The sequence below is a fragment of the Cibotium barometz genome, chromosome 31, assembly GCF_041138505.1.
Source record: "Cibotium barometz isolate CiBa-2024 chromosome 31, ASM4113850v1, whole genome shotgun sequence".
In the NCBI taxonomy this organism is placed as follows: Eukaryota; Viridiplantae; Streptophyta; class Polypodiopsida; order Cyatheales; family Cibotiaceae; genus Cibotium; species Cibotium barometz.
In genome coordinates this window covers 34,116,749-34,139,982 of record NC_141076.1, presented here as the reverse complement: position 1 = coordinate 34,139,982, position 23,234 = coordinate 34,116,749, and the positions used below count along the sequence as shown (strand labels likewise).

The 23,234-nt window shown below is 49.4% G+C and overlaps 1 protein-coding gene across 2 annotated transcripts in view; it reads left to right on the top strand.

Moving 5' to 3' along the window:
• Positions 1-23,234, top strand: part of LOC147620771 (uncharacterized) — a 67,772-nt gene that overhangs the window by 29,916 nt on the left and 14,622 nt on the right. For both annotated transcript variants that reach the window (XM_086825041.1, XM_086825040.1), the window contains 2 exons: positions 19,689-19,793; positions 20,004-20,108. In XM_086825041.1, coding sequence (XP_086681167.1) covers positions 19,689-19,793; positions 20,004-20,108 — 210 coding nt within the window. The remainder of the gene's footprint in view (positions 1-19,688; positions 19,794-20,003; positions 20,109-23,234) is intronic.

Sequence of the window (23,234 nt, the reverse complement as noted above, 5' to 3'; positions counted from 1 at the left end):
TCCAAATCCAAATCCAAATCCAAATCCAAGTTGCAAGTCCAAATCCAAGTTCCAAGTTCCAAGTCCAAATCCAAATCCAAGTCTAAATCCAAATCTGAAATCAAATCCCAAATCTCAATGATGTCCAAAAAAACTCAATACCCAATCTGTAGGAAGATCTTCAAGAAGCTTCTCGAAAAAGCAAACACCAAAATGACGGATATGAGTGCATGATTGCCAATCTCTCTGTTGAGGATTTGGAGAAAGATGCTAGCAGCTTGATGCAGCGGGCGGTGTTGCACAATGGCGGCGGTGGCAAAGTCGGGCAACAAAGGGATGAAAAAGTCGATAGTGATGATCTCCTTGCTCTCCGAAAACTTGATGATGATGTTGATGAAGGTGAGGGTAATCTCCAAGCTTGAATGAATGAGAAGAAGGGAGAGGTTCATGCTTCTTTTATACCTTGGGGAAGCCTTGCTTTTTGCCAAAAGCTTGTTCATGCTTTGGCTTTTGCCTCTTACTCTTTGCTTTTCCCTTTTTGCTTCTTTTACTTTTATTAATAAGATATTACCCATCTTTTAAGAGAGTTGTTGTGCTTTCCTTTTCTGACTTCAGGGCCTTGCTTTTTGGCCTTGGAGTTGCTTTTTGAAAAAGCGGCTTTTAGCTTTTTGGTCCGGCTAAGTCGCCTCTTTCCAATGGTGCCCTTGGCTTGTAGTCAACCCGGTTTGACTTTTTGCTTTTTTCTGCTTTTTGACCAAGACTGGTGCTTTTTCTTGAGCAAACCTTATGGTTCTTGTCCCCATGTCCCCATGCCTTCTTCCACTTGTATGGTGTCTGGGCAAGGGTTTACATCATGTGAAATAGAGCTCGAAGGGTCAAATAGTTACAACTCTTCTCCATGATGCCCATGACACCATCAGTGGTGGTCACAGGGGCATGAATTTGACTTTGGAGAAGTTAGAAAGGCAATACTATTGGCCAATAATGAGGCGTGATGTGTTCACTCATGTGGAGTGCTGTGATGTTTGTCAGAAAGTTTAAGCTCCTCGTGGGAAGAAGATAGGGTTTTTACAATCTTTACCCATTCCCAAAGGACCTTTTCAAGATATATTGATGGGTTTTGTCACAAATTTGCCTCCTAGGTTGGGTAAGTATCATACTCAGTGCTTAACTATTGTTGATAGATTTAGCAAAGTTTTTATGCTTATTCCATGCAGGGCCAATGTGACCGTTGAAGATGTTGCTTACTTGTTCATTCGGCATTGGTATCCGATTGGTGGGATTCTTAGGACCATAGTATCAGATCGAGATGCCAAGTTTACCAGTCATTTTTGGAGGGCATTGTTCGATAATTTTGGTACTAAATTGAACTTTTCCATTGCGTTTCACCCACTGACTGATGGGTTGGCAGAAATCTACAACCGGTTGGCCTTCGATGTGTTAAGCGTTATGTCTACGATGAGCAAGGTAAGTGAGAATCATATTTGCCTTTAGTTCAAGCAGTTTTGAATTATTCATTTTCTTCAGCTATTGGCAAGACTCCTTATGAAGCAGCATCTAGAAGACCATTCGAGTCGCTATTGACCAGAACTTATCTTTAGTCCCTGAAGCGAGCAGATTGACAGAATCTTACCAGGAGATTTTGGAATCATTTAAAGACAGGATGACTAAAGCGCAGGAGGCCTACACTCGACAGGCCAATAAAGATCGAAGGGATGTGAAGTTCTCGGAAGGAGATTGGGTTTCTCTTCGGATTATGAAGCAACAGCTGAAATAGGTGGGCAAGTGATGCCCAAAGTTATCGTTCAGAAGCTTCATACCTTTTCCTATCTAGAGTCAAATCCATAGTTACTAGGAGTTTCAGAAACGTGTGATTTGAAACGCGTTTCAAAAAGGTTTCAGAAGTTTCATATTTTTTTGAAACGTCCAAAAAAAGTTTCATACAAAAACTGCACAAATATATATATTTTTCAATATAGAATACACATGAAAATATGTATTTAGGCCATGACCAAGGCTCAAGCATCCTTGTTGAGATGGTCAACTAGTCACTACCAAGCAAAAAAGGAATGTCGAAAAAAAGTCTGAAGCGTGCTTCTCAAGATGGTCGACCAGTCATCGGTAGGCAAGAAAGGACGTGTGCATGCAAGTCGAGTAGCAAGCAACAAGAAAAAATGCGCTTCGGAAATGCATATGTATGAAATTGGCATGTAAGGTTTTTGGGCCTTAAAAATTTTAGGTGAATAAAAAACGAGTTTCATATTCTGAAACGTTTCGTAAAAGTTTCGGTCGGTTTCATATGATTTGAAACGGGTTTCATTGCTACTATGGTCAAATCAATGAGGTGTCAACGAAGTTGAAGCTACTTCCGAGGTGGACTATGCACAATGTGTTCCATGTCAGTTGGCATAAAACCATATGTAGGTCCAATCCCTTCAAAGATTAAAGACAAAGCGGAACCAGACATAGTTGACAAAGCTGAAGTAATGGTTCTCGAGCATATTCTTTTGTACCACCTCAAGAACGACTCCAGTCGAAGACAAAAATAGTTCCTCACGAAGTTTCAAGACTGAGGGACTCACAAAGTGGTTTGGCTTGACAAAGAATTCTTCGAAGACTATCTGGCTTTATGGAGGTTATGTAGCTTCCATCAAGTTAAGTAGAAGGGGATGTCACGTGCATCCCGCACTTGGATGCCACATGGACATATCTGTACAGCAGGTGCAGGACTTGGAGTGGAAACTGGTCCCATGTGAGCCCGAGTCCGGGACAAGTCAGCAAGCGTTCCACTCTAAGAGTTCAAGGTCAAGAGTACAAGTCTCGTACTTGGTCTTGGTCAGGTGTGCATTGTCCTCACATGAAGCAATGCCAGTCTGTACTGTGAGTCTCCCTCTGGAATGATGTCAGGTGTTCTGTGTGTTTGGTTTGCAACCAGATACCAGCCATCTGGATAGATGCATATAGAAGAAGGGGCAGCCCTATAGGCTACCCCAGAAAAGTAATAGCTCTTCCTTGTCAAGGGGTTACTCCTTGTACGCCAAGCAAGGGGCCAAGAGGCCCGTGGCCAGTGGCCACCAGCCAAGGAATGGCTGTGGCCCAGTCGGCTAGCCCAAGGAAGGGCTTGGAAGGCTGTCGGCCAGTCCATGGGGGCTTGGCAACCTAGCCAGGTGGCCAGGGCATATTGGTTGCTCAGTAGTCATGCGTAGCAGTTCATGGCCAGGATCAGGTGTGAAAAGTGCTGCCCAAAAAGGGGGTAAAATGCAAGTTGTGGGGTGTTTGAGCTAGCCGACCCTGTTTGAGCTAGCCGACCAGCATCACTAAGACCTATAAATAGCTTAGGCATAAATTCAATCAAGCAGCTCATAATTCGCAAAGGGTTTCTGTAAAAGGGGAGTGCTACAGCCAAGGTGAAGAGTGCCAGTCAAGAATAGATCATCGGATCTACAGATTTGTGTTATTGTACATCATTCTAATAAAGCAAATACACCATTCACGGTGGGGGCCCTATAGAGGGTATTCGGGACCCAATATTGACCAATTCCCTCTCTCTCTCTCTCTCTCTCTCTCTCTCTCTCTCTCTCTCTCTCTTTGCACACATCTCTCTATGTTTGCGTTATCTTTGCGTCGCGAACGATTGATGAATTCTTTTTTTTTTTTCCGAGAAAAGATCCTTTCATTAGTTATGTAAAAAACGCCCGTAGGGCTACAAAAGAGATCTCTCCTGCTCCTAACAGAGAGAAGAGCAGTGAATACACATGGCAGCCCGGGAGACTCTCCCTAGGTGCTGCAAAATACAAGCATCAGTCTAAAGGACTGAGCGGCTAAATCATACAATGGGGGGGGGGAAAAGCCAAACAGGTGGCCTGTAGTGCCAACGGGGGGATCCCGTGTGTAGGGTGTAGAACGGGCCGCAGCGCCAAGTGGTATGAAAGGCTTGGCGCCGTAAGATCGCCTCATCCGAGTCTCCCCGGATGCGGTCGTACTGTCCTCGCAGGGTGTGGATCAACTCCTGCCAAATCCCCCGAACAGTCTCTGCTGGTGGCTCTAATCTCCCCTCAAAGGCCGTAAAGCACCGGGCCCTCCAGGTGAATCAGATGGTGAGGCTGCTGAGGAGCTCCCATCGTAAATCCCTCTCCTGTGTCCAGCTGGCGGACGAGAAATCCGGTGCCGGAACCAGGCGAGGCTGGCCCCTAATAAATCTGATGGCCTGACTGCCCTGCTCCATCTCATAGCCCATAGCAGGCCCTGACGAAGTCGACCAAGCCGCGGCACCCCACGTAAACATACCCTCTGGAGAGAGGGGGGCTAGAATACGCAGCATCCGCAGCCAAATCTGCTGTGCCTGAGGGCAGTCCCAAAGGCAATGTCTCTGTGTCTCCATCGGGTGGCCGCATCTGACGCAGGCCGCCGGAAGACCGCTGTAAACAAGCCAAGTGCCAACTGCTGAGCCCCTGTGGGGGCGACCAGCCACTGAAAAGCCGAGATCCTGCGGGCCTGTCGACTAGCCCAGAGCCGAGCCTAGAAATCCTCCAGGAACTCCTGTGATAGTCCCTGCCAATCGCCAATGCCCCGCTGCCGCTGGAGAAACCGTCCTCCTCGCCGTCAAAATATGCCGTCCTAGCCGAACAGTATACTGGAAAAATGTGATCTCTGTGGCCTCAAGGGATGCATAAGGATCATGCCACTCGTACTCTCCTGGGTCCCACTGTAGCCGGGCCAAGGGGCGCGCTGCATATGCCCATATGCGCCAATCCGGGAGCACGTCAGCAGGGTCGGGGTCAATGTGCCACTTCCGAGAAGCGGCAGCCACTACCCGAATCCTCTGAAAGGTGCACTCTGCAACCAAAGGCGACTCCACCTCCACTCTCTGGAGTCTGCCCTCATCCTGAATCTCATAATAGAGGCATCTGCCATCCTCAGTGCTAGCTCTGACAGCAATCAGGATCTCCAACTGTGTAAAGGCTCCCATCCACCGTGGGGCCACTGGCTCGAGAGGTGTGAACCACTCCTCTGTAAGTGCCAGTGCCTCCTGAATATCATCCCTCATAATCAACCCCCCTCTGAAGTGACTCAGCCTCTCCACCTGGGTCTCCTCTGGTAGACTGCAGAAAGCCTGCCAGTCTCCAAAACTACGAGCTGGGCCTGCCGCTAAAGGTCCCCAGGCTAGACGAGGCCGAGAACCCAGCATATGACCCTGCTCTGTACGAACCGCTGGGCTCCAGATGAGCGGCTGCCTGGCCCGCTCCTCAACACAAGAAGGAGGCCGCTGAGAGAGCCCCGGTCTCAGCAGCTCCCAAGCTCTCAGGATACTCAAAGCAAATCTGTCCTCCCATCCTCTACTGAGGCCTGTCCTCCTCATCTCTATGAAGATCCAGCGAATCTCTGGTGCCCAAGTACCCCCTGCAGGAGGCGCCCGGGCCTGCACTCGCTGCAAGAGGAGCTCTTTCCAAGGCTCAGCGCCTGGAAGCAACCCCCGAACAATAAGCTTCCCCAATAAGGCTCTACTCTGATCGACTGGATCTATAATGCCCAAACCGCCCTGAGCCAGCGGAAGTGTAATAACTGCCCATGCAACCTTTGCCCGAGCTGGCTGACCGTCCCGCCCAGACCACAGAAAGTTCCTGATCAGCCTCTGTACCTGGCTGATGCAAGAGCTTGAGAAAATCCAGCAAGACGTAATGTACCACATAGTCGCTAACAGCACGTGATTTGCCACCACCACCCTCCCAGCCAAGGATAGTCGAGCTGTACTCCAATACAATAGCTTCTTTCGAATGCTCAGAAGAAGCGGGGCAATCTGCTGCTCTGGTGACAAATCGAGGCCAATCTGGCATCCCAAATACCGCACTGCTGTGCCGGGATGAATCCATCTAAAACCGGGGTCCGGGCTCCATGTCGGAGTGGGAGCACTACTGATCCAAAAGGCCACTGTCTTGCGCCAATTGATCAATGCTCCCATAGCTGCACTAAAAACCTGGAGCGACTGCTCTGCCCGAATAAGATTGGCCTCTTGGCCATGCAAAAATATGCCTGTGTCGTCTGCAAACTCAGCATCAAGCAAATCCTCCCCCCGGACTGGGAGCTGAAGTCCTCTCAAACCAACCTCCTCTGCCGTCAAATACATACTCATAGCCTCCGCAAAGAAGAGAAAAAGGAAAGGGGCGAGAGGACACCCCTGACGGACTGATCTGGTCAGCTCAAAACTCGGCCCCCGACCTCCTGCAATCAGCACCTGGCTGCGAGCTGTGGAATACAAAGCTGCCACCCCTCTGATCCATCCTGGCTCAAAGCCCAGGCGTAGCATAGTGCCCTCTAAGAATCCCCAATCAACTCTATCGTATGCCTTCTCAAAATCGAGAAGCATCACGACCAAGTCCTCGCCAAGAAACCTAGCTCGGGCCGTCGCCTCCCAGAAAGTAAAGATGTTGTCAAGGATACTGCGCTCCTTGACAAATCCTGTCTGGGTAGCATGAATCAACTCCCCCAGGAAGGGCTGGATCCTCAAACTCAAGGCCTTTGCCAAGACCTTGTAGACAGTATTGAGGATCGTAATAGGCCTCCAATGCCGAATATCATCTGATACTCCCTCTCCCTTGGGGATAAGATAGATCAAGCCCTCTGAAAAGCTCTGCGGCATCACCCCAGTGTCCAAAACATGCTGAAAGCCCCTGCGGAGGCCTGGCCCCAAAAGGTCCCAATAGCGCATAAAAAAGGCCGGCGTCAGTCCGTCCTCCCCTGGGCAACTATGTCGCGGCAGGACCCTCAAGGCCTCGGCAAGCTCAATCTCTGACAGAGGCGCACCTAGAACTGTGCGCATATGGTCTACCGTCTGTGACCCTCCTCTGCACATGGGCCCACACAGTCTGTCTGCATACATCTCGATCCTCAGTGGCTGGCTCCGCTGAAAGCAAGTCACTATAAAAAGCAGTGGCAATGGCTCTGATCTCCCCGAGCTCAGTAGCTATCGATCCATCCGGTCTACCAAGCTGGCGGACCCCTGCTCGCGCATGACGGGGTCCAGTAATCTCAAAAAACTCCCCAGTCACTCTATCACCAAGCTGCGTCCACTGAGAGGCCTGACGACGATAGTAAAACTCATGTCTCTGCTCCTCTGCCTCTCTAACCTCCTGGCGTGCCTGGCTCAGCTGGGACGCCACCCACTCACATGCAGGCTGCTGCTCCTGAAGGCGCTGTAGCGAAGCAAGGCTGCGTCTCAGCCGTTGCTCCCGCTCGCGAATCTCTCCCAGTCGTGTCAAAGCTGCAGCGTGTAGAAAAGAGCTAAGATCAATGAGTCCTTGGGCACACTGGCCCGCTGCATCCTGGTCAGAGCACTGACTATCATGCCAGATCCTCTCAATGTCCTCAGCGAGACTGGGGTCTGCAAGTACCCTCTCTGGGATCCTCAACTGCAAGCTGGGCTCCCGTGTCCCCTCCTCCAAAGTCAATATGACTGGCGCATGATCTGAAAATGAGGTGCCAGCAAGAATGCCGACGGAGCCCCCTCGCTCCCCCAACCAATCGCCCACATAAAAGCGATCAATCCGAGAGAGATTAGTCCCTCCCTGCCGGCGATCCGACCGAGAGAAACTAAGACTGTCCTGAGACCGGGAGAAAGCCCCATGCTGCCATGCATCAGTGATCCTCAGTGACATACAAAACCGGTCCCAAGCTGCAAGCTCCGTGCCGTGCACTGTAACATGACTGCCTCCCACTCTATCTGCCGGGTCCTCAAGCATGTTGAAGTCTCCCCCAACACACCAATGTGCGGCCTCTGGCAATGCATCTGTAACCTGAGTCCAGAACTCTGCTCTGGCACTAGCATGATTGGGCGCATAGATGTTGAGCACACCCAATAGCTCATCATGCATCCTCAGAATGACATACTGTGCTCTACCAGGCACAATGATCCCTCGATGCACAATGGCCTGCCGCCATGCATCTGCAATAACCATGCATACTCCTCCCTGTCCACCCAAAGGACCAAACCCTGCAGACCAGAAAGTGTCCCATCTACCAGGCATCACCGAACCATATCTCCGGATCCTGCTCTCACCCAAGTGGTGCTCCTGCATCATCAGAATGTCAATACTGCCACCAACCAGGCATCTCTGTAGCTCCTGCCTCAAGCAGCCTCGATAGCGTATAAAGTGTGCTCCGCCAAGGCCCTGTACATTCCATGAGATGATCCTCATGGATGTCCTACTGAGGTGGATGCTGTCTCAGCCGTGCGGCGGGCCTTCGCAAGCGGCTTGGATGGAGAGTAGTCCCCATCCGAACGGCTGCGAGTCTGCCCACCCGGTGTACTGCAAGAATCCCGGATCAGGCGCCAGTGGCTGTGACCCATGGCGACTGCCTCCTGCTCTGACATAGTAACCTCGTGTATACTCACATATCCTGGGTCGCGTGCCAAATCTGCAACTATGCGCACGACCAAATGCCGAATCCCGGATGTATCCACACTCCCGGGATCCAAGAAAAAATGAGCCAACTCCCAAAGTCGGCCTATCACATCTGTAACCTCCAAATCGCTCATGTGATGAGAAAACTCAACTGCCTGAGTCTTCAACGTGCTGAGAGCGAGCTCTAGAGTCCACTCCCGGTCACAAGGTCCACATAGAGGGAACGAGAAGGCCACCGCTGAGTCTAGTGCCTCCTCCCCGCGGGCCGGAGGTATCACTACATGCACTCGGATGGGTGCTGGCTCATGGGGGCCCTCTGCTCCAAAAAGCCGTGTGAAGGTATAATCAAACGCCTCCGAGCGCTGCCGAATGCCGAGGCGACTCAGCCGACTGCGGATAGATGAAATCCGTGAGGCTCTAATCGGCATAGGTCTCCTCTGTGATGCTCGAGCGAGGTCAGTGCTCAGCGCCCTCCGGACTGCAGGTGAGCGCCAGGGAACTGCCAGGACCTCCCGGGAAGGCGAGGCGGGCGGAGGGGGAGGAGGGGGAGGCGAGGGAGGAGGAGAGGGAGCCGCTGCCGAGACCGGAGCGGGGGCGGGAGGAGGCGATGGTGGAAGCGAGGCGGTGGGAGGGGATGGGTGTGGGGGAGGTGAAGGAGGGGGAGCTGGCATCTCCTGGTCCTCGGTCGCTGTGCAGGGGTCTCCTCCTGAAGGGGAGCAAATCTGTTCCTCACGGGAACCCAGTGAGGCTGAGACTGTGGCTGCTGCTGCAGCGGTATCTGGGCGTGCTGCTGTGGCTGTCTCCCTCGACGGCGCCCCTGTCCAGGCTGCCACTCCGAGGTCTCTGTGGCCTGAGCAGGTGTCCCTGAGGCAGCCTGCCGAGCCGAATCTGTGGGCGGGCCATCCGTGGCCTGCTACTGTGGTGAGGGCCGAGGTCTCCTGCGAGGGCAGGCCTTGGCCAAATGACCGACCTGCCTGCAAATGAAGCACTGGTTCGGGAGCCCCGAGAACTCCACTCTCTGATCTATCCACCCCCCCCCCCCCCTATCCTAGGTAGCTGAATGACCTTAGGAAGGGAGGAGATGTCAGATACCAACACTCTGACCGAAGGTAGCCCAGCTGCTCTGGCCACCACTGAAGCTGCTGAGGGGCCCGTCTCAAGAACCGAGCCCACCAATGCTCCGAGCCTGGAGAGGAGCGGAAGATACTCCCGGCGGAGACTAGGGAAACAAACTGTAATATGGAAGAGGCGCTCTCCCTGCTCCGCCGCAGCTGGGTCAAATCCATGCTGCCAAGGCCTGAAGAAAGCCCGAGCACCCCTGATATCCAGAGGACTCATGGCAAGGACCTTGGCAACGCTCTGGGCGGCCTCGAACTCGATCTGATAATGTCCCCGGCCCAAGAGCTGTACATCCAGGATCTTGCCCACATCTGCAAGAAGGCGAGCCTGAAGTAGATCCCTGATCTCCCCTCTGCTGGGGCGAGTGCCGACTATACGGCAGATGGTGGAGTGAGCCTGAAGGCGTTCCACCTCTGCGGTGAGGCTCGCTTCCTCTTCCGGCGAAAGAGAAAGCCTGATGGGGATGACCTCAGGGGCGGGCGAGGGGGCTGTGGAAGAGTCCCTCTGAGGCGAGGCGGGAGGAGTCTCCATCAGAGTCTGAAGCTCAAGCGAAGGCGAGGCGAAAGCGGAAAACCTGCAAGAAGCGGGCTGCACACCAAGAGGCGGAAGGACGGATGACAATGAGGAAAAAAAAAACAAAAACCCCCAAGGGGTGAAAAGCAGCACGACAGAGGAGGGAGGGAGGGGGGGGGGGGGGGGCGAAAAACGGAGGAAAGGCCCAGAGGGGGGGGCGGCGACAACGCGAGAAGGAGGGGGGCGGGGCGCTGCTGAAGGGAGGTGGGCGTGAAGAGGCGAAGAGGCGGGGGGGCGAAATGGCGGCAGCGGGGAGGGAGGGCGAAATGGCGGCAGCGGGGAGGGAGGGGAACTGGTGAAGAGGGGAGGGGGGCGAACTGGCGAAGAGGGGGGGGGAGGCGTAGCAGCGAGGAAGGAGGGGGGGGCGGCGCAGCAGCGAGGAAGGAGGGGGGGGGGGGGGGCGCAGCGGCGAGCAGAGGGGAGCAAGCGGGGGGCGGAAGGAAAGCAAAGGCCGCGAGGAGGGGGGGGGGAGCGATGGCGCGCAGAGCAGGGTGGGGCGGGAGCTTCAGCGAGCGGGGATTTCCGATTGATGAATTCTGTCCATTGAAGTTACCGATTCTATCCACCAAGCTTCTGCATGTTACACCACACTTCCCCAATGGGCCATGCTCAGTGATGTCAGAACTTATGAGCCCGAGTTTCACTTATATAGGCCACCAGGCTTTATAATTACTTGAGTGCTATGCCTCCAGTTATAAGCCTTTGCCAACGTTAGAGATATCTCCCCACTATGCATCCGATGTCTGGCCTGCAACTTGACCCTGCACTAGTGTGCATCTATCATTGACGTAACATACTTCCCCCCTTAAGGAACATTGATGTGCTTAGCAATGAAACCAGGGAATTGGGCTTTGAGATTCCTCGCAGATTCCCACATAGCCTGTCTCAGATCCCGCCCTCCACTTATTCAAGTACTCATCATAAATAGAACGTCTTGAATGCTTAGTACGTTGATCCAGAACCACTTTAGGTTCTCGAGGAATATACTCGGTTCACTCTTCCTGAACTAATTCTTGGATGGGAACAACCGTGTCGTGCTTTCAATCTATTGACATGGAAGACAGGATGGACCATAATATCTCAAGGAAGTTCTAGGCGGTATGCAACATTACTGATCTTCCTTTTGACCACAAAACTGTTAGGAGTCATCTCTTGTCCGTACCATATTACTCAATGAGGGCCTCTGTTGTGGGTGTGCCCGCCCAAGAGTTTTCTCCATTTTTTCCTCATTGTCTATTTTTCCCTGTTTTTTGGTTGGGGGGGGGGGGTGTGTTCTCTTTACTGTTGGCTGTAGTATTGCTGGCCGACCAGGTGTGCCCCATCTTATTGCTGGCCGACCGGACCTTTTGCCAGTCGTGGGCATTATTGCTGCTGTTGGCCTGTTTTGGGCTGGCCGACCAGCAGCCAGGTGATATAAATACCACCCTTTCCCCCCACACCACACTTGTACTAGATCTTGTGTATATAGTAGAGTTTATACAGTTTCTCTCTCTACACTTCTGTGTTTTCTTTCTTACAGCAGTTGTCTCATTTTCCAATGTGCATTCCAACATGGTATCAGAGCCCCAGGTGGCTTGAAGCTTGGAGATAGTGAGAGCTTGAGGGTTTGCTGTTTTTTGGTGCTTATTGGATTTATGGGCTGTTCAGGACTTGGAGTAATAGGCAGAAGGCGGCCATCATTGTTGGACAGCCACCTTGCATAATGTTTGCAGCCTCTTCTTCATTTTTTCCCCACAGACCCTCCCTTTACAAGACCTTGTGCACCCTTGAGATGGTTGAGAAGCATGTGAAGATCCCCACCCTCCCAACATTCCCGGTGGATCGACAGTTGGACGGGACCAATTATGGCATATGGAAGGTCTATGACTTGGCTGATTTCATTGTTGTTAGGGTTCCACGGCCGGAGTTGGAAGATGGGGAGTTACCCTCTATACGGAAGGAACAGGAGGCATAGGCACAGTTATGGGATCGTGTTAATGCCCAAGTCCGTTCTTTCATCTTCCTCAATTGCACACCACAGGTGATCAATCACATAAAGCATATTACGCTGGCCAAAGGGATTTGGCAGCATTTGACCTCTCTCTACAACAAGGTATCACCATGAAGAGGATCTCCTTGGAAGTTCAGATGCGGGTGATGAATCTTGCAAAGTCGTCGACGATGCAGGAGCACATCAACAAGTTGCAGGCTCTTCAATAGGAGGTTCTCCAGGCTGGGAAAGAGTTATCGTCAAAGTATATGGCCATAATGTTGTTGTCACACTTGCCCTCTCAGTACTCATCATTTACTCCTCTTTGATCACCAGTGGTGGCAGGCTCAACACCATCACATGGGAGGAGCTTGTGCCCATGGTCTTGGACCAGACAGAGCGATTCACGAACCCTCCACAGGGCGGAGGTTCTGAGGCCTTGATTGGCCAATGGTCGAAAGGCCGTAACAACAAGGTCTTGACTTCATCGGAGAAGTCTTCTGAGAAGAAGCCTGATTCAGACTGTGAGAAACTGAAGGCCGAGAGGACCTCTAATGATTGTGGCGAGAAAGGCCACTGTTGGAGGAAGTGTCCCAAGCGGAATGGGAAGAGTGTCAATTCTTCAGCTTCAATTGCAAAGACTCCAGCCTTTGTGCACTTGGAGATGCTGGACACCGATGCTTCATCTTCCTCGAGCGAGGAGGCAGTTGGCTTCAATGCCAAGGATTCTCGGGAATGGATTCTTGATAGTGGTGCTTCCAGGCACATGACTCCTTCCCGTGACTTCTTTCAGGATCTGAAACGGTAGTCAGGTTGCATTTTCATTGGCGACAATTCCACCATACCGATTCACAGTGAGGATATGATGGAGATCATTCCTGATGGCAGAGGGGGGAAGCATTTTTCTCGTGTTCTTTACGTCCCCGCACTTGGTTTTCATCGGTTGTCAGTGCATGAGGTTTGCAAGACTGGCTTCCGGGTGGAGTTTGAGGAGCATTCTGTTGCTCTATGGGACCTTGAGACTGGCCAGGAAGGCGGAGTGGAGAATGGTATATACAAACTCTCATTACTCTCCTTTTTGACAGTTTCTCAGATTGGTGATTTGTGGCACTTTCGGTTTGGCCACTTGAATGTGGATGCACTGCGGCGAGCTTTCCGGGGACCAGCTGGTGGTTGGCTTGCCAGATGTTGGCAGCAGGCAGGGACGCTATAGTTCTTGCATTCATGGTAAGCAGCACAGGGAATCTTTTTCGAAACAGGCTTCCAGGCGGGCTTCGAAACCTTTGGAGTTGGTACACACTGACTTGTGTGGACCTATCCAGACGCCATCCTTGGGAGGTTCTTTGTACTTCATGCTGCTTGTTGATGATTGTAGCATATTCTCTTGGGTTTATTTTCTTTCATAGAAGGACCAAGCTTTTGCTCGATTCAAGGAGTGGCATGTGATGGTGGAGAAAGAGTCTGGCTTGTAGATAAAGACTCTTAGGGCTGACAAAGGAGGAGAGTTTTCTTCCAATGCCTTCGTGTGGTTTTGTGTGGAACATGGCATCAAGCGGGAGCTCGCCAATACAGGTTCACCGTCCAGAGAATGGAGTGGTTGAGCGTAAGAACAGGACTGTGGTGGAGATGGTGAGGACAATGCTGGAGCATCGTGATCTTTCTCGTCCACTTTGGGGAGAGGCTGTGGCTACGGCTGTCCATATCCTCAACCATTCTCCGATGACTTTAGTACCGAACATGACTCCCTTTGAGGCGTATTTTGGGAGGAAACTAGATGTCTCCCATTTCCGTGTGTTTGGGAGTGATGCATATGTTCACATTCCAAAGAAGCACGAGGGGGAAGCTCGACTCAAAGTCCCAAAAGCTTGTCTTTGTGGGATATAACTCTCTTTCCAAGGGATATAGGTTGTATGATCCAGAGAGGAACGAGGTCGTCGTCAGCAGAGATGTGGTTTTTGATGAGCATGTTCTAGTTTCCACTGTTGATGAGCCGCCACTTCTTGGAGACCCAGATGATTCTGATGATGATTCCCAGTCGATTGTTTCAGCTGGACAACCTCAGTTAGTTGAGGAGGTTGAGCCCACAGCTGGAGATGAGCCTCCGCAGCAGCAAGAGGCCCCGCGTTCTGTTCGAGTACCCAGGTGGTTGGTAGACACCATTCGAGAGTCAGGTGTTACGGAGCGTCCCTCTGAATGGACCACAGAGGACGGACCTCGAAGATCACATAGAGTTTGTGACAAAAGTCATTCAGCGGAGCTTTTACAGGTAAACTATGCTTTGATGTCTCGTATCATGCGGGACAAAGAGCCCACTTCTGTCAAGGAAGCCCTTGCGCAGAATACTTGGAGGAAAGCCATGCAGGTGGAACTGGATGCCATAGAGAAGAATAACACTTGGGAGTTGGTTCCGAGGCCGTCAAAACGGTTTGTCATTGGTGTCAAGTGGGTCTTTAAGACCAAGTATACGTCAGATGGTCGGTGGACAAACACAAAGCCAGACTTGTGGCTAAGGGTTATTCTTAGCGACCTCGCATCGACTATGAGGATACCTTTGCACCGACAATGAGGATGACCATGATTCAGACCGTTCTGGCCCTTGCTTCTTCTCAGAGGTGGCCCGTCTTTCAGATGGATGTGAAATCTGCGTTCCTTAATGGTGACCTGCAAGAGGAGGTGTATGTTGAGCAACCTCCAGGCTTTGAGGTTCCAGGATCAAAGGGAATGGTTTATAGGTTGCGGAAGGCCTTGTATGGTCTTAAGCAGGCTCCCAGGGCTTGGAATCAGAACATTGATTCCTTCTTTCTATGGATTGGATTTCAGAGATCGGTTGCAGATTCAAACCTATATCTCTTTCAGGAACGCGGCATGGTCACGTTCATCATCCTTTATGTGGATGACCTCATTCTCATTGGTGGTCATATGGAGCACATTGCAGTGACGAAGGTTGCCTTGTCAAAGGAGTTTGAGATGATCGATTTAGGCTTACTCCACTTCTTCTTGGGATTGGAGATCTGGCAAACCCAGAGGGGGTTCTTTGTCTCTCAGCAGCGGTATGTTCATGAGTTGCTTGAGGCCTTTGGGATGGAGAGCTGCAAGCCTATCGCGTCACCGATGGACCCGAACACAAAACTTACAGTTAATGATCCTTGTGAGCCAATTGATGCCTCTCTGTACCGAAAGCTGGTTTGTTCATTGTCTAGTTGTTGAACACCAGATTGGACTTGAGCTTTCCTGTGGGGCTGTTGAGCTCGTTTATGCAGACACCGTTGAAGCCTCATTGGGACGCAGGATTGCGGATCTTGCAGTATATGCAGGGTACGAAGGATCTTGGACTCTTCTACACCACTGGAGGTGAAATGAAGGAACGAGTTCGACTCCAAGGTTGGAGTGACTCAGATTGGGGAGGAGATCCAGACACAAAGAGATCTACATTAGGCTACAGTTTTACCCTCGGCTCAGGAGCTGTTTCATGGAGCAACAAGAGGCAGCCAACTATTGCCTTGTTGTCTATAGAGGCAGAGTACCAGGCTGCTTGTGGTGCTGCTTGCGAGGATGTGTGGTTGTGGAGGTTGCTTGGCGAGATTGGGTTTCCACAGAAGGTGCCCACGATCATCCAGTGCGATAACCAGAGCTGTATCGCTATTGCTCGGAACCCGGTCTTCCATGCCCGAACCAAGCACATGGAGATACAATATCACTTCGTTCTGAGAAGATCTTGGCTAGTGACATCGTGCTTCTTTATTGTTTGACGGAGGGCAATGCGGCGGACCTCTTCACGAAGTCTCTGCCTCAGGCTATGCTCCGGCGGCACTCCAGCTCACTGGGGTTGGTTCCACATCCAGGAGCTGAGAGGGGGTGTTAGTAGTCATCTCCTGTCTGTACACTATGTCAGGGCCTCTGTTGTGGGTGTGCCCGCCTGTATTTAGTGTCTTCCCTATTTTCCTCACTCTCCGTATATTTTTCCTATTTATCTAGAGGTGTGTATGGGCTGTCGACTTCCCCAGATGCTAGCCGATTGAGTTTTCTTGTTGCCCGAGTGATCTGGTGCTGCTCGACCCATTCCTCAGTGTTGGCCGACTGCTTTTCTTCTGGCCGACTGGGCATTTTTCTGGTCGTGGGCAGTCAAGGCTGCTGTCGGCTGATTATAGGCTGTCCGACCAGCAGCCAGGGGCCATATAAAATGGCGCCTTGCCCCCGCACCTTTCCAAAGGCTATAGGTTATATGACCCAGAGCGGAACGAGGTTGTTGTCAGCAGGGATGTTGTCTTTGATGAGCATGTTCCAGCCTCCACTGTTGATGAGCCACCACTTCTTGGAGAACCAGATGAGTATGAGGATGATTTCCAGGCTATTGTTCCAGCTAGCCAGCTTTAGTCAGTTGTAGAGGTTGAGCCTAAGGTTGGAGATGAGCCCTAGCAGCAGTAGGAGACTTTGCGTTCTGTTCGAGTAAGTACCAAAGTGGTGTCAGGTGTTACGGAGTATCCCTCGGAGTGGACCACAGAGGATGGACCTCGAAGATCGCACAAAGTTCGTGATCCGATTGGGGAGGAGATCCAAAAATGAGGAGATCTATATCAGGCTACGGATTTACCCTGGTCTCAGGAGCTATTTCTTGGAGCAGCAAGAGGTAGCCAACTATTGCCTTATCTTCTACAAAGGCAGAGTATTGGGTTGCCTATAGTGCTGCTTGCAAGGTTGTGTGGCTGCGGAGGTTCCTTGGCGAGATTGGGTTTCTACACAGAAGGAACCCAGTGTGATAACTAGAGCTGTATAGCTATTGCTCAGAACCCGGTCTTCCATGCCTGGACCAAGCACATAGAGATACAATATCACTTTGTTCGTGAGAAGATTTTGGTTGGTGACATCTTGCTTGTTTATTGTTCAACGGAGGACAATGCGGCGGACCTCTTCACGAAGTCTCTACCTCAGGCGATGCTCCGTTAGCACTCCAGCTCACTGGGGTTAGTTCCACATCCAGGAGCTAAGAGGGGGTGTTAGCAGTCATCTCTTGTTTGTACCATATTACTCAATGAGGGCCTGTGTTGTGGGTGTGCCCACCCAGGAGTTCTCTGCATTTTTCCTCATTTTCCATTTTCTTCCCTGTTTTTCTGGTCGTGGGGGGCTGTCTATTTCTGGCCGACTTGTCATGTGATGCTGGCCGACTTATTCAGGAGCTGGTTGACTGATATGTTGCTGGCCGACTGGTATTTTTCAGTTGTTGGCACATCTGGGGCTGCCAGCCCAGTTTGCTAGTGGCCGACTGCCTTCTCCAGATAGTATATATGCTTGGCTGCCCCCACACTAGGTTTTGTACCGGATCTTGTTGTATATCCCGAATGGGCCTGACAGGCTGCACCCCCTAACTGGCTGCCCTTGGTTGGCTGAGCCACCTAGCATCCCTGTCTGCCAATAATCGCAAATTTCAGGGGAAAAGGAGCCTAACTCCTGGGATTCCCTTGCACTGAGGAACAACCCACATTTGTTTTCTCCCTTCCTCGGAGAATCCATGGCTTTCTAGCCATGCTCATGACCAATGCATCCATGGTTCCCTTTCGTGTCAGATTTATTTAAGGCTCACCTCCTAGCCATAGTCCTCTGAACTCACCCCGAGGTCGGCCTAGTGGTATGGGACATTAGGTTTGGGCCATTGATACCAAGCAGGCTCACGGCAATTAGATCCAAGGCACTAAATCTATGGCTGGGTGGAGAATTGCTAGCCACAATCTATGGTGGTCATGTGATCAGTATGATGTTGGTTCTACGAAACCTTGTAAGGGTTTCAGTTCAAGGATAGATGATCTTTGGGCTTGGTCTGTGGAGACCTTACATTGGTATCAGAGCGCGGATCTGACAAGGTAGAACCTTAGGCATGGAGGATGTACAAGATAGTACCCTCATGTGGGTTGAATTTGGCAAAAAAGCCATGGGACCTTAGCATGGATGTGCAAAGGTCACAGAAAGGGAGAAAAGCACCTATGGTGCAGGCTGGACAACAAGTCTTTTGTCAATGAAACCCTAGCTTTTTGCCCTCGGTGTGCCAGGCATAAAGGTAATCATGATATCTTTTGGGGCTGCGTTTTTGTCCGTGTTGTAATCATGAGACAGGGTACCCATAGGCTTGTTATCTCAGCAGAGAACAGTCGGGTGATGGGTGGTCTTGTGTGCAACAAAGGGACAGCCGTGGCGCCCATAAAGAGGCGACTGTTGGTGACCTGCAGCAGGTGGCCAGAGAGCAGTCATGGTAAAGCACGCGGGTGTGGAGTTGCCATGAGAGGAGGTAGGGTTAGGGCTGCTGGGGTTATGGCCTGGGGCTAGCCCATAGCCAACCCTAGGACCAGGCCCTTATAGGGAGGCTAGAAGGCTTGCCCATATGCCATAGACCGCCATGAGTGGCCTGAATAACCAAGACAAGTGCAGCAATGGGGGCCTGCCCAAAGCGGCCAGCCTAGCCCTGCCAAGAGCGGCCAACAAGCGGAGCCGAGAGGCGCCCAGGCTGCCTGCAGGGCGAGAAGGCCTGCCCATGGGTGGCCAAACCCTAGCATACAGGGCACCTGGGTAGTGTGGGTAGGGTTCTCGGCAGTGCGCTGCACAGGGGGCTGGGAAGGTCGCACAGGTGACCTGGACAACGAGGGGAGAGAGATGCCGTGTACAGGCATGGTTGCGCATATGTGATTGTAGTGGGCCATGTGCGAGAAGGAAGGCTGAAAGAGGTGTGAATGATAAAATGGGGAAAAGCTAAAGTCAAGGGGGCTTAAATTTTATTTACTGGTTATCTATAAAAACACAATCTCCGTTCAGTCTTACGTGAGGATTGGGCACGGGAGATCTTGTGGTTGGAATATTGTATTGGAAGTACGTGTCACTAGGACGTGTTTGTGCATTAAGTGGACTAGAGTTTCGCGACAGGTGATTGCTGTTTGGTATGACAGTTGAGTTGTGCTATCGGTTTGTGCTAGGGTTGTGATGGTAGAGCTTGTTGCACTTTTAAGATTGGATGTCCCGATTCAGCTCATGGATGAGAGTTGTATTGACAGTAAGCGATTGGATCTTTGTAGCATGTACAAATCAGTCGGCCACCTCCAGAGTCTCCTCAGATGCAGTCGGCCAGGTTCAAGGTCCTCCTGCCACTACAAGACTGCCTCCCATGCAACAGAAAAATAGGGAAAAATGGAGGAAAAATACGGAGAGTGGGGAAAAATGAGAAAACACCTAATAAGGGCGGGCACACCCACAACAAAGGCCCTGGTGTATATGTATAGACAGGAGATGACTTCTAACACACACCCTCCATTTGCAAACGCCTAAACTTCAAGTGCTATCAGCAGGTTTGAAGGAGGCAAGTGGAGCCCTCCAGGGTATACTAACCTTGATATTGTGCCAACAAAAATGGTCATTCTTTTCACTTAATAAAGTCTAAATATTGGTAGATCCTGAAACTATTTGGTAATGGAGGAGGAATGAAGTCTTCATGCATTTTGGCTATTTGTTTAAAAAATTGTTCCCAGACTGCCCATGAGGGTGTGCGAATTGAAAATTATTCACTAAAAAAAGATCCTGGAGGTTGTAGCAAATCCCTTGTCAACACAACTAATGGTATGTTTTACTAGAACTTTTTACTTATTTATTTTTGGGCAAATTTGTCAATGTAGGTCTATGAAATGATGAAGGAGATTGACAATCACAGGCGTAAGTCTGCGAAAGAAGGCAACTATCTGGCAGCAGATGCTGCAGCACAACGTCTTCTTGAACTGAAAGTATGTGGTCTTGCTCTTGTTTGCCGGTGGTACAATCCTTGAAATCCACGTAGAAACAAAATTGGTGGCTATGTGCCCGTGGCTGGGTACAAACTAGGGAATAAAATTATAAATATCATTGGATTCAGAATTTTTGTTGCAGAATCATATGGCTTATGGGAAAGATGATTCTCCAGTTCTCATGATGGTGTGGTTTCTTATGATTTGCAGCTATTTGAGGATAACAAGAGGAGGGCAACCATGTTGGAAAGGCATGCTCAAGAGAGGGAGCAAGCGGAGAAAGCATACAAGGGAGAGCTTCAAGAACGAAATCAGGTATGATTTAATAATCATGATGTTCAGGTTTAAACAAAGAACTGAGTAGCTGAGTTGCATGGCTTGAATTACCTGACTTGGGTCCTCTTTATCTTCTGCTCCTACTTCTATGCCTTGTGCAAGCTGTCTTTAGGAGGTAAAATCTTATCCTTATTCATATAAACCCCATGATGCGCTTCCCAAGCTCACTCTTCACTGAATGAGTATCTTTCCTCTCTCTTGAATGGGCTCAAATTATGGCCTTTTGATGTCTGCCTTTTCTGAGCAGGGATGGGAGGTAGTAATGCATGCAACACCCCTTTTCCATGAACTTCCCAAGTTTGTGGTTGGTGATTCAAATGCACCCAGTCGAGGTCTTTGTACTTCATCCAGTCTGCTTTTGTTGGCCTTTGATACTTGCGCAGCATTGCTGAGCCTCAGCTTCACTGATCTAATACCTCTTCATAGGTCTACATCTGCTGTCTAGTGCATTTACCCATCCAAATGTGGACTTCCCGTGTGGGCCTGTGGGTGAAAATTTCGCTCTTAGGTTAATGCAGTACACTATGACTTTGTGAACTGTGAAGGGGTCATTGGTTGAGTTAAACCTTACCGGTTTAGTCAAGTTATCAACAATTACCCTTATGGGCTCATGCCCATGGGTGGTGCGTGGTAATTCAATCACAAAATCCACAACTTTTACTTCTGGGAATTTCCTGTGGATGAAGTACTTACTGAAATGATGCCCCCAGCTGGTTTGTGGTAATCCAATCATGAAGTCCATGGTACTATTCTCCTATTTACTTCTTAATGGATGCAGCAAAATTTCAGTGTAGAAAATCAGAGAATCATTTCAGCCCATGTCTAGAGATCATGCCTATACATTGTCTAAAACCATGGTTTTTCATTCTAGCACAGTTCATTTAGTTGGTAGCCCCCAACTTTATTCTGTGAAGTTATGTCTGAATGCCCAAAATTGGTACAAATAGGCCACCTTGCTTTGTTGACTTGGCCATGCTGACAATCCTGAGCATAAAGTTTGACATCTTAGGCTTGTAATAACAAGCCATTCTTATGGTGCTAACAAAACTAGTATGAGCATGACTTAATAAATTAACGCTACCCATTGGCTCTAGAAATCATAAATCATAGGGTTTTAGTGATTGCACTAAAAGAGATAAGGACAAAGATCAATGATTTTATTTTCATAGTCCTTATATATCTTTTAAATGCTCTTCCCTACCATACTGACAGAGACTTCAATTTGATAGTGCAGTTGATGTTTATTATGGAAACAAACATTATTTTAATTTAGCAAATTCTTGTGAAGATCATACTAGTTTTTGCTCTCCCTTGAACATTCTCCATGTTGTGAGCTACTAGAAAAGCATGCCTAGAGCAAGCCATCAATGTTAAGTTCATTATAATTTTGCATTAGTCGTCAAGGTCCAATCACTTTCATAATGTTTTAGGACCAATTTGAGAAGGCAACACCTTGATGTTCACCAAATGTAAGTTGGGACTCGAGATGAACAACCATGGATGTTGATGGGACACACTACCTTCTCCTACCACCTCTTGTGCCATGTGTGCTAGTTGAAACGTGGCTATTATAGAGTAAGATCTATTGCTCTAGCCTCTCTCTATTGTTTGCAATATGGCCAGATATTGGAAATCCGAACGTGGAATACCCACCAAGGTTCCAACTCCGGAAGCTTGGGGCCTCACTTGGCTTCATTTGGTTTCATTCACTAATAGCCTAGAATTAAAAGGCACTTGAGTGCTTGCCATGAGAAATCTTGCAGACAATCTTGGTCATGCTTATCATTGATGTGTGTAATGTAAGAAAACACATTGTGTGGCGTAACACAATTTGTACTCGGGCAATGAGGATCAAAAGAAAATTGATGCAGAGCTTACACAATAGAAGAAAACAACAAAACTCTGTTGGCTTTTGAGTTGAGTATAAAAGGTGATGTTAGAAATAACAAATAATCATCCATCGATGTTAGAGTGTGCAAAGGTTAAATATGGAGTTACATTTACCCCGAGTAAAAGTCAAATAGACTTACTATTTTGATGCTCACTTTTATGTAATTTTGGTGCCTATATAAGGCTCATCAACCAATGAATAACAATACTCTTGCTTTATGTTAGTCACTTGTGCTCACCTCTTTTGCTCATTCTCTTGTGTTAATCTCCTTCATTAGGATAATCTCTATGCCTAATCACCATCACCATGCTTAACCATCACTTCTTTCCACCCTAATCTCTCCAAACTCTAACTCCAACAAGGTATTAGAACCATGATCTCTAATCATTATCATTAATCCATACTCCATTAGCTAATCACCTTCCTCCCCTCTTTGCAAAAAATGCCACTTTTGCTAATCTGCTTGGTTCTCACTCCATAGAGCTTCTCTTTGTAAACCAAGCATAGAGCCTTCAAAATCACAAGGCTTTCTCCACGTCAAAGGGCGCCGCCTAATTCGAAGAAAAACGCAGCCAAAAAGCTCTATTTTCCAGCGCAAAAACGCAATAGTAATTTGCAAAAAATGGCACCTATAGATGGAGATGGTCTAATTGCTCTTCGTCACTCATTATCAATTGGATGTACAAGGAATCTACAGCCCAAGTCTTGAAGCAAATCATCCACCAGTTGAGGAGATCCAAGCGTTTCATCAGTTTTTAGCCTACGGCAGTCCTTAGCATGTGATTAGCACTGATTACTTTGAGTTATTTTGGGAGTTTCAAGCTTCAAATCACTTGTTTATGAGTTGCTCTAACTCTAATTTGCATCATTAACCCCTCTCATTTTGTGCATGATTCTCATTCTCCAAATCACACTAGTTGTTGCCTATTTTTTAAAGGGGGGGGATATGCAATAATAATCATTAAGGTGTTTGATTAAGCCTTAAACCTCTTTTGTAAGGGATTAGACATTGCCATTGAAGCTAATCTCAGTTGGTAAGACCTTCCCACATCAAAAAATGGCATCTTATTCCATGAGTTTGGATAGATTTGATGGCAATGGTTTCCACACCTAGCGAATGAAGGTCAAGTATCATCTCATGAGGGAAAGTCTTTGGAGTATGGTCAATGTGAAGGATAAAAAGCCTTCTACTAGAGATGCTAAGCTTGGATGGA